Source organism: Trematomus bernacchii, unplaced genomic scaffold (genome assembly GCF_902827165.1).
Source record: "Trematomus bernacchii unplaced genomic scaffold, fTreBer1.1, whole genome shotgun sequence".
NCBI lineage: Eukaryota > Metazoa > Chordata > Actinopteri > Perciformes > Nototheniidae > Trematomus > Trematomus bernacchii.
This window is the reverse complement of record NW_022987469.1, coordinates 4,380,064-4,392,299: the sequence shown is the minus strand read 5'-3', so window position 1 is coordinate 4,392,299 and position 12,236 is coordinate 4,380,064. Positions and strand designations below refer to the sequence as shown.

The 12,236-nt window shown below is 42.4% G+C and overlaps 1 protein-coding gene across 1 annotated transcript in view; it reads left to right on the top strand.

Moving 5' to 3' along the window:
* LOC117493894 (receptor-type tyrosine-protein phosphatase gamma-like) overlaps positions 1-12,236 on the top strand; it is a 537,521-nt gene that overhangs the window by 323,929 nt on the left and 201,356 nt on the right. The window contains 2 exon segments of the mRNA XM_034144481.1: positions 1,908-2,090; positions 7,526-7,674. Coding sequence (XP_034000372.1) covers positions 1,908-2,090; positions 7,526-7,674 — 332 coding nt within the window.

Here is a 12,236-nt window from a genome sequence, read left to right as displayed (position 1 = left end):
ACTGCCCTATTCTTCCTGTTGGTTACGTTTCTTGTGTCCAGGGGTCGTCGTGTTGGGGGGGTCTCAGGCAACATCGAGCCTGCAGCCCTGCTCTTAGAGAAAACACTGGGATGTTAAAGGAGAGGTGTCATGCTTTTCCGGTTATTACCCGTCCCCTTGTGTGTTATGAAGGTTTTTATGCATGTAAACGGTCTGCAGAGTCAAAAACCCTCAAAGTACACCCTGTAGCGAGTAAAACTCTAACACAGAAAAGACCTCCCCAAAACGCCTCGTTGGAACTTTCTCATGTTCTTCCTGGCCATTGTGACGTGTGGATACCCAGTAGCCACGCCCAGAGCTATGACGCGATACAGTCATGCGGTACCCGGAACCAAATGGACCAATCCGTGGAGCCGTTACGTTACGTCCGCAGAGCCATTACGTTAAGCCCCCGCTGATTGACGGACTTCCTCACACACACACACAGTGCAGGCAGCTCTGCTGATTTCTCCTCCCTGGCTGCAGGCTGATAACAGACAGTTGGGATCGCGGTGATATTCTCTCTGCAGACCCATTCTCACAGCATTTATCAACCTTTTTCTTACTCAATATCAAGCCACACTTATTGTTTTTACTTCGGCTGTGAGTTTGTGTGTGTTCAGGATGAGTTTGGCTGTGTTTCGCTATGTATCCTAAACAAGGAAACAACACCTCCACGGAGCTCAGCGCGATTCACAACGTCCCGACCAATCAGAGCACATTGTGCTCACAGGGAGGGTGGGGGCTGGAGCTATTGGAGCTACAACGAGCCGTTAAAGGCAGAGAGTGAAATTCAGTGAATACAAGTAGTTTACAGTGATGCTGTATGAGAAACCAATGTGAGTTTGGAAAAATGCACAATATAAATCTATTTTAGTAGACCTCAACAATGGAATTATGATCAGTGGAAATGGCCATGACACCTCTCCTTTAAAGGAGTGATCTGTGGCCTTCTCCCTGAATATCTCTCCATCACAGACTCTGCAAAAAGGAACTCCAAAGAGTCTCTGCTCTAAGGCTTCTGCTCTGTGGACATTTAATGTCAAAGGATGTCCACACACACTTATTTGCTCCCCGGTAGTTTGTCGGAAGGGTTTTAGAGTTTCCTGTCAGCTCAGGAATGTTGTGAATGCACAGTCTGGTCGGGACGCTGAGTTGGAGGTCAGGAGTGCAAAACAAAAAGTACAATTTAGTTTCTGTTTAAGATGTTAGCAAATAGCAGCAGCGGACACATTATGGCTTCATAATAATGACATTTGGAAATTCTCTATTTACTGCTGGGGAAATATTTTCCTAGGCCCATAACTTTGACCCAGTTTTTCAGTTTTTACAATGAGCACCTGCAACCTTGGCTGCTGTGCTCTCAGTGTTTTGTCTCCCTATTCCTGCCTGTTGGCGTCAGCTGATAGAGGTTATAGTGCTTTATCTTGTTATACACAATGTTGATTATTCTCTCAGAACTAGCTAAATACATGGGTCTGGGGTAGAGATCTTCAGAATTGGTTAGGCATCCGCTGTGTCACCTCGTGGCACAGCACATGTTTTGTGAATTCTCCGGCCGAAGCTCCAAATAAACCGTCAGTGTTTGCCATCAAAGTTCCTGCTCTCCCTGTGTCTCTCTGAGTCCTATCTCCATTGTTTCAGAAGTTTCCATTACATTTACCACATGAATGAAAATGTTTTGCTTTTTCAGCAGCTGCTTTGGTTGTGATCTCATGGAGTTTATTCTGTGAGCAATGCCTTGGCACACTGTCAGCTGCTTTCAGAGGACATGAGATAGTTCTGAAATGTCATTTTTCTGTGAAGTATCCTTCCAAAGTCCACTCAGTTTTACATCAAAGCGTGTCCTTCTAGTGATGAGACCCTGCTTCACTTCTTGTCTTCCTCAGGTATATATGGGCCAAATGAAGGATGGTCGTCAGCCTACCCAGAATGCAGAGAGAGAAACCAATCACCTATCAACATCGTCGACCAGGATACCAAAATATCCACAGAGTATCAGGAACTGACACTGGAGGGCTTTGATGCTGAATCCTCCAATAAGACATCCATGAAGAACACCGGAAAAACAGGTACTGAGAAGAAAGCTCGGGCTGCTGGTGAGATTTGGTTCATAGCTTATTGCCTTATATTGGATATGATTTCTTCAAAACTCATACTGACTGAAATGTTTGAAGTATTATATTGAAAGAGTGACTTACTGTAAATGTTAGCGAAAAATATGTGTTGTCGAGATTTGTTAAGCATTTGAAAGACCTTTTAGGTCGTCTTTATTCCCAGTTTTTCACATTTAGTTTGTAACTGGCCCCACTAGTGCCAAGATTGTTTTTTATTTTAACTTTTAGTTTGTTTGTCTTTGGTCCAGAATAAAAATAAATTGACATTTTCTGCTCTAATTGCCTTGAAACTTGGGAGGACCATCAGCTGTTTCTTAATTGTGTACCATTTGTCCAATGTTGGACATGACAAACTACAACCCCTGAATGACCCATCCAGTTATTAAGTTAACATGTCATGTTGCCTGTTCCTGAGCTTCAATTTGAGTACAATTGCATCAGAACTGGTAGGAATTAAATGGAAAACTTGTTAAAAAAAACCTGTATTGTAAAAATAAATATAAGTTACCTTTTCACCATGGCCTTTGACCCCTAACCCATCACAGTCCCCTTGCTTCCACGCCTACTGCTATGTATTTAATTTTCACTTCATTATTTGCCCCTTTTGTTTGTTTGTTTGTTTGTTTGTACACCATGTAAAGCGGCCTTGGGTCCCTTGAAAGGCGCTATACAAATGTAATCTATTAGTATTATTATTATTATAATAATATCTAGTCACAAACCCCACATGAGCAGTTAGTTAAGAGTCATGCCAGATTTAACGACATAATGTTTGTTACCATGCTGTGACAGACCACAGAGAAGAGGGAATGGAAGCTGAAGTATCACACAGATAATAATCCGGCTCGTATTGGCAGGTGTCTGCATGTCAAACATCTGTTGCATCACCTCCGAGCTCATGATTATAAAACAAGACAGGTGCAGTATGCAGCAAGTCATTTATGATGAAGATTACACATCCCATTATCATTCAGACATTCTGCATCCATTTCAGTAGAAGTGCCATGGCAGGTGTCAGTGCCTGTGGGATTCAGCGCTGGGCCCTCTGAGTTGGGCTCTTTGGCATCTCGAGGACCCTCCTCGTCAGACACATGTATTTTTCACAATTCCAGGTTGTCACTAAGATGGATGATCCTTCCCCACAGTAGAGAAATGGAGTTGAAAGGCTTTTGAGAGGCAGAGACCACAGGTGGTTGGCAGAGCTGTTGACAGCACTCTGAGTGCTGCCCAGAGCACAGCTGTGTGTTAAGCACTATAATGTTTTACATCCTATCGTTTGCTCAATTGAGAAGGATTGTGATGACACATCTCAATAATTTGCCAATTGTCTGTCGGTTTACTGTAACTTCACGAGGGTGTTTGTTTTATTAAAGCTTATCCTATTAGCCTTAATTACAAGTAGCAACAAGTAGAATTTGAACATGGACAACACTCTGTGTCTTTGTCCATAGTATTTGGACATGGACAACAGTTTGGTCAAGACAACAGTAAAAAAATAATAAATAAAAAGGTTGGATTATGTGAATCAGATGTAACATTTTGACCAAAATTGTGCGAGTAAAGAGATGCACATTTCTGCTTTGCATCCTTTGTGGAAGCACCATAAGAGTTACTGCATGCAGGAGTGTTTTTCAGATGTTAGCTGAGTGTTATGATTTACAAGAAACAGATCACCCAGACCATCTAACACCTGGAGTGTTCACCTGCGTTACACCTTCCCACTCACAAAGCTGCCTCTGAGATGTCATTTGCTTCCTCACTGGGACTCACACATCAGCCTTAGAAGAGTGTGATGGAACAAATTAAAGAAACACACCTAGCATTTGCTGTTTAACACATATCATTATATTATTTTATTTGTCCTATACAGTGATAGCTACAGAATGTATATAACGTACCACAAACACTGCAGAGCACTGGAAACAGCTTGCCTTGCTCACTCCTTGAGCACAGTTAAAGTAAAATTATGTATTTTATTTTTTAATCCTGACTCACTAGTATCATATTCAGCTTCGACATGTTTAAACATTGTGTAAATTAACCTCACGGCAAGTATAACTGAAACTGGCTATATGGCAGTCTGGTCATTGAAGGACAGAATAGCTAAAGTCTCAGGTATCCTTCCATGCTTGCAAATTCCCTCAGCGGCCTTGTTACCGTAGCCTAACTGTTTTCCTTCCCAATGTTCAGTGACTGATTAAGGTCACAGCCAGTGAGTAAATGTCCTGTCCAGCTCCCAGTCATAGCATCATGGCAATACGTTGTTGAGATGTGAGACATCAGTTTGTCTGAGTGCAGGTAGCTTCATCAGGCGAGGCGGACACAATGTGCCATTCCCTGTGGAAGTGGACCGATGAGCCGACCTTCAGGGAGAGGATCACCAGCGCTGACACCCGCTGGCACAAACAGAGAGATAGGAGTGAGAGACACAGGCAGGGAGAGAGAGACCCCATCAAAGCATGAAAAATACCCTGACACGTCTGATGCAGAGGCTCCTTCAGCAGCTCAGAGCATCCTCCGAAGGCCACCCAGAAAGAGATGATGATGATGATGGCCACCTGCAAAGTACCACATTCAGCAGAGCATCATTCGAATGGATTTTGGGTGCATGTCGAGAGCCATGTAAAAATGCAAACTGAAACAGCTGCATAGCAAACTGGCGTGAAGCTTCAGCTCTCCCCCGTAAATAATGCATCTGAAGAGACAAATGTCCCTGCATTTTCTTCGCAAACTATGAATAGACTGTATCCAAATGCGTTTTATCTGTGGAGGGATCACCGGCTTGATATGCTGTGATGAAGCTGTGAAGGCAGGCTGGGAGGCGGTGGATTACCCCCCCCCCCCCCCCCCAATTCAGAGTCTTCACAGTAGTTTTATTCACGGCTCAACTTCAACTTCTTGAAATTGAACGTGGAGTCATCAACATGTTATCGATGGGATGGAAACAAGTTGTTTCAAACCATTTAATAAAACGGACACTAAATAATATACAGCTGTTTCTTTGTGGGGTAAAATGTGAATGTAAATATACTACATTTAGGAAAATGCATGAAGTTAGAAATGTATGGGTTTTGATAACGCAGGGGAAAAAAATGACCCACTTGGTGGTTCCAGTGTTATTTATTAATTATTTTCGCGCTTTAAGACAAAATGCTATTCAATTTGCTGAACATATTTAACCAGCAGCTTCAATACTCAAAGCATAAGAATAATATCTACAGCTCCATCAAACAGATATAAAATGATTCAGGTTCCAGATACACTGAATTATTTTCAATGCAGAACCCTTAACAACATGCCGACCTGGAAGGCAGACCCCTCCCCCCACCCACACAATGCTGCAGGATCCAACCAGGTGCTTCACTGTGTGCTCAGAGAGGGGCCGACCAGCTGGCTGATGTGCCAACATCTTCCCCATATCTGAGACCACCACCATCATCATCCCAGTGCAGAAGAGTGTGTCCTGCCTCAGTGACAAACTCCCTGTCACATAAATGATCATGAATTGCTTTGAGATCCTGTCACCCCACATCAATTGACCCCATCCAGTTATCATATGGCCCCCAGAGGTCCTCAGGGGGTCCCATTACCTCTGCCCTACAGCTAGCCCTGTCACACCTGGATAACGAGAACACCCTTAGAAAGCTGTTTATTGATTCATGTTAAGGTTTACAATTATTCCCCAAGAGCTGGTATGAAAGGTGGGCCCCTTGGCACCTGAAGGTCTCATCTCGTACTCAGATCCTGGACGCATGGGGGGACATTACAAAACCACATATTTATCTCTTGCAACTCTCCATATATGACAATTATTTAAAAATAATAACAATAAAGCTTTATTTGTATAGCACTTTTCATACACCAAGTGCAGCTGAAAGTGCTTTAACAACATGGCACACTTCACAATGACAACAGAGAAACAAGAAATACACTTCAGGTCAGACGGTGAAACCTTTTTGTACACATAAAGCATAGCAACATAAAATAACAGATTAACAGTGTAAGGGACACAAGGAGGTCAAAGGTACGATAAATAAAGCAAAACAATAATAATGATCCCTCATGGTAAAATGAAGGAAGATATAAGACAAAATGAATAGATATATAAAAATCTATCAAATTAAATTAAAAAAAAAGGAATAATAAAGGTAATAGTAAAGGTTAAAAGACCAACTTAAAAGGGAATGTCGCTAATACAACTGTAAAATACATAATAAGTATACACTGTATATGACTAGAGCACTGTGCCTCTTCAGAGAGACAAGGTGGAGCAGCTGGCACCGGCTGTTCACGAGACAAAAGAGAGAGGTCCCACTCTGCCAGCACAAACTCTGTATCTACAGCTCCTTTGTGAACAAGTCAGATATCATTGCTGTTGACCTCAGCCAGTCAAACAAATGCACATCCCCAACCAAGTGTCACTCTGCCCCAGCTGTCTGTAGAGAGCCGGGCCTCCCAACACCACACCATTATGCCCACCTCCTACTTGGGAACCTTTAAGAGTGTCCTGGCTGCGGCTTTCGTTTTTCCAACCAAGAAGAGATTTAACCACGCCCTCTTCCGCTTGGCTGAAGCATTGACGCAGCATCAGAGCGACACCATTGGAGTTTTCAAATCCTACATGGCAAAATCTTCTGAGTTCAGAGAGAGCCTGTCTTTTGTTTTTTTGAGGCACGATTGTGTTTAAGACCTGTTATATTGTGCATTAAAATCAAACTCATGTGTTGGTTATGAAAGATTAGAGGTAACATAAACATGGAGAACAAAAAAAGGGCCAAGGACTGAGCCCTGAGGCACTTTAGTGGAGAAATGTGAGGCTGCAGATATAAAGTCACCAACGGCAACATATTTCCTATTACAAAGATAGGAATAAAACCAATCTAAGGCTGTACCCTAAAGACCAAGCCAGCACTAACATTCGGTTTGACCTCCAAATGAGTGGTTCTATATATCTGGGTAAACTGTTGTTGTGTTTACATCCTGTCTGATATTCTGACTGCTGTTGTTTCTTATATTACTTTTGCATTTTCATGTTCTACACTAATAACAATCATAAGCGCAGAATATGTAAAGTGCTGTCTCTATAAATGGGATAGAACTGTCTGATGAACTATGGCTGCACTGGTAAAGGAACACAGGAATCCTTTCAGAGAAAAGATACATGGGAAAATATGAGAAAAATACATATCATTTTTTAACATTAAAGCATGGAAAGATGTCACAGTACAGACAATAAATACTGAACATGAGCAGAAGATATCCTCTTAAACAACAATCATCAATTATATGTCTTCTATTTCTTTGAAACGTACTTTTAACTTGTTGAAAATGTAAACTGAAATGAATTATGACTCTTTGTCGCTCTGTCTTTGTCTTTGTCTTTCTTCCAGTGGCCATTATATTAAAGGATGAGTACTTTGTTCGGGGAGCAGGCCTACCAGGGAGGTTTAAGGCAGAAAAAGTGGAGTTTCATTGGGGTCCTAACAATGGATCTGAAGGTTCCGAACACAGCATTAATGGTCATCGTTACCCTGTGGAGGTAAGCATTTTCTAAGTATAAACATTACAATATACATTTTGAGACCTCCTCAATTGATTTCTAAAGGGAGTTTCTCGAGTCTGGAGAATGGATAGCATTTTTTACTGGAGCCAGTCATTTCGACTCCGCACAAAGGGGGATGTGTCTGGTTAGAGCTGCAATAGGATGAGCAATCATGGCTGAGTGTAAAAGACTGAAACACTGTTCTATAAACGCAAACACTGCTAAAAATGTTTTTTTTTTCATTTATTTTGAACAAACAGTAGTGGGAGTGTCAAAAACTAAATCTTTACTCTTGGCAATAGGTCACAATCAGTGATGGGGTCGTTACTCAAAAAAAGTAATGCATTATGCTGCGTTCACACCGGACGCGATGCGATTTTTGGGGGCGGCGCGATTACATGTAAAGTCAATGCAGAGATGCGGACAGACGCGAATTCGCTCCCACGGCGCGCATGAAGCGGTGGACGCGGCGCGAATCACGCGATTGAGGCGATTGAAGGGGGCCGCGTCAAACGCGAGAGTTCAATTTTTTCAACTCGAGCGTCAAATTCACATGACGCGTTCTCGCGAAAGCCAATCAGCATTGGGATTCCCTCTGATGTCCCTCTGACGTGCTGCTGTTGATCAGTTGTAAAGATGGAAGAGATGATCGTTGTGGCTGTGAGTGGGTTCCCGGAGATTTACGACACAATGTCGTATATCTACCGGGACCGCAACAAAAAGGAGCTGGCTTGGAGGAGAATAAGAACCCAGAAACGACGGCGTTTGTTGCTACGTTTGTAGGACTTCCACAGAAGGTACAAAGCAGCAATAGTTGTTATATCCTCCATAGTCAAGGACAGAAATAACCACAACAATCTTGCATGGAAGTGTAAACAACCTCAACTGTCCGTCAACGGCGGGGCATGTCAACGGTATGTCTGTTTTGAATGACGCGATAAAACAAACTGTAAGCCTCATTACTTTAAAAAAAAAAAAAAGTTATATATTACTTTACTTCTTTACTTTCTACATAAAGTAACTCATTACATTACTCTTTACATTACTTTTGCGTTACTCAGCAACAGCCTACTGTATAGACAAAACTTAAAACTTAGGCCAAATGTTCACACTATTGCAATAAAGAAGAAATAACACAAGTTAATAACAGTGAACATTCGACACACACTGAACATCATCACTCTGGGCTCAGGGGTCTTTAGCTACTAGCTTTGTGTTAGCATGTTGCCTTTGCAGGTGCTTGGAGAGGTTTGATGTTGTGTTTACATTCCTGTCCTTTCTTCTGACAAATGTAAAATAATGGGCATACCTCCACCCCTTGAAAGCTATAGCTGTTGATGACTCAGCCATGTCCCTGCACTGCAGCACAACCCCTGTGACAGTTGCATGTGGACAAGTCGCGCAAATGTTACGCAAATATAAACCTGCGGCTGAAATCCCTCTAGTGACTAGAAATATTTAAAATTGTTAAAAGTTAGATCTATCACATTTACCAATCTTATCTACCCCTGGAACTAGCTAAACTAGTTATACATATGTTTATTATTTACTGTCGGGTCACTCATTCACTGGATCAGCGAGCTGCATGAGATACTGACGGGCTGTCAGGAGAGGGAGAGAGGGAGAGAGAGGCTCCGTTTATTAAACCCGCCGTGTTATTATCAAAGTCACTGTAAACTTCTGAATAATGTAGTAACTACTAGAGTCTAGTCTGTCAAACTAATTGTAGTGTGATTACTGACTTTATAACAGTAACGCGTTACATTACTGCGTTACCGAAAAATGTAATGTGATTATGTGGCGAGGTTGGAAAATAACTAAGACTAAAAAGGGGTAGAATTAAAATAGTTGCCGACAACGCCACCTAGGTTAAAAGGAGCCTAGGACTCCTACTTAAAAGGCTACACAGGTTCTTTAAAAATCAGGGGTGAGCAGGGTTAAGAACCACAATCAAAATAAAGTTGACAATAGTTTATTATGTTAAAAGTAGAATTAAAATGCCCCAGCCCAAAGTCTCTCGAGAGGTCTTGCGTCTCGGTCTTGTCCCTCCAGGTAGCCCGAGGACGCGCTCCAAGATCTCCTGAGCGGATAAAAACAATATAGTCAGGCCACTGTGTGAGACACACTCGGTTACAAAGCCACTCCACACAAACACTTCACGCCACTGCACACTTAAAGGTCCCATGTCATGCTTTTCTGTTTATTACCCGTCCCCTTGTGTGTTATGAAGGTTTTTATGCATGTAAACGGTCTGCAGAGTCACAAACCCTCAAAGTACACCATGTAGCGAGTAAAACTCTAAGGGGAAGCTCGGAAGTGTCAGCCAATCAAATCATATGCCAGTACAAGTTCTAGCCAATCAAACCACGTGCTTGTGTGTCCGGGGCGGGAGATTCATGTGATTGGTTGTTGGTCGAGCTTCAGACACGCCCGCTGGCAAGCTTCAACGCACGCCGCCGTGTGGACGCTGCGTAACCCCTAGATTCCACCGGGTACGTCTGCGCCGCGTTACGGTGGCCGTTCACAGCGGTTGTTCACAGCGGCCGTTCACAGCGGCCGTTCACAGCGGCCGTTCACAGCGATCGCGGCCACTCTAGTCAATGGGTGCTATCCCACCAGACGCGCCGCGTTACGGCTAGAAGCGTCCCAGAAGCGTCTCGGCGCTGGGCTCCGCAAAAAAAATAGGCGGCTGGTCTATTTTCGACGCGACGCGAGGCGTTGCATAGCGCCGGGCAGGAAGTGGACCGGTCAGAGCATCCAGTCAATCCCCAAAATAAACTAATTTTGCAGACCCTATCCCTCCGTAGTCTTTCAAGTAGGAGGAGAAATGCCAGCGTTCTCCTCCGGTTTACAGGCACTGTGTAAATTATATATATAGAATAATTATGATGATGAATGCATTTTTTTACCACTAAAATACAGCAACACATCTTTGATTCATGTCGTTTATAACTGGAATATTACAGTTATTATTAACTTTGTCTGTACAACGTAGCCTGTCCAGGAAATATGCCCAAATCAACAAAAACCCTAACCCTACAAGCGCACACAATTAAAACACAGCAATACTCAATATAAAAAACATCAGATCCCATTAAAACTGACCCCTTCACAATTACAGTAACGCGTTACTTTGTAACAAAGCGTTACACCCAACACTGGTCACAATAGCCTATTAAGCTAAAAAAGCTAATCTTATGCCATGAAATTGAAATGCCTTTCCCACATCCCCATTTACAGCAAACAGTTAGAGTCCTTAGTTAGAGTGTTTACAGTAGCAATATCATACCCAAACATAGTCTGGTGGGTGTGGCACCTTACTTAGATCGGGTTAATAGACTGGCTTATTTGCTGCCAAGAGGTCACCTGTGTTGCCATCACTTGGATCTTCTTTAGAGGCAATGAGTGCTTGTGAAGAGGCCAGCTATGCTCAGTACTCTGTAGTAACCTGGACTATTTGAAGGCAATGCTACTCAACTGTGATATATAAACAAGTAGACAGAACATCTATGGACGTCAGGGTGCATGATGGGTTTCACTCCACAAGCTTCCTATCCCAATCTAGTATCAGTGTTGAAATGTTTTCTGTACAAAGTTAAGAGTCTAACTTATATTAAACATATAAGTGTTAATGCTGGCCACATACACATTTGTCTCTGGGTCTGAGTGTGTTTTTATGTGCAGCTGTCAGTCTCTTGAATGCTGAAATGTCAGCCCTCTCAGTTTGGACTCCTCGTAGAGCACTGCCTCTTTGCTGTGGCTGGCCAAACAGATGAATATGTATTATTTGACATTTGGCAGATCAGCACACTGACAGTTGAGATTGATCTTGTAATCTATTCCTTCCCCTTCAAACTCCTTTTCTTCCTTGCAAACCTTTCAACAAAGTTGCACACAAGTGTCTTTGTGTCAGTGGCTGCCTGTGTGGAATTGATGCATTTGTTCTCAATAGTCCATTTGGAAATATTGCTTACCTGTCTGCTGCAGAAGAACTCAGAGATTCTGCTGAAAACACAGAAACTCCTATATCACTGCATGAAGCTTTCTGGGGCTGCTGTTTTTAAACTGCTAGATGTATACTATGCCATCAAAATTCATTTAGCAGTGAGACATCAGCAAGGACAAGTTTCAATATAGCACTTTTATCAAGTTCCAGTGAAAATCAAACTAGGTTTCTCATATTGACTGAGCCTCTCAGTCAACAATACTAGTCACACACACACATACAAACACACACACACACACACACACACACACACAATTTCGGCAGTACGGCTCATACGGCTCCATCCTTTAAGGCAACAACTGATACTGATATTTCAGCAGTAAAAAATAATTTTGTGTTCGTTCAAAATGTGATTATTCATATCCAAAAAACAAACACAATTATGTTATGAAGCCTGTTGTGCGGCAACATAATCATTGTAGACTTTTTCAGAGTTTAATTGTAATACCAGGGAAAACCCTCAGTCTGTTTCAGGAGAAGGGGTTTGAGGGCCTTCTGTATGCTCCTTGAGTTTATCTGTGTGTTTTTGAGAGACACAGCAAAGTGGTTAGGT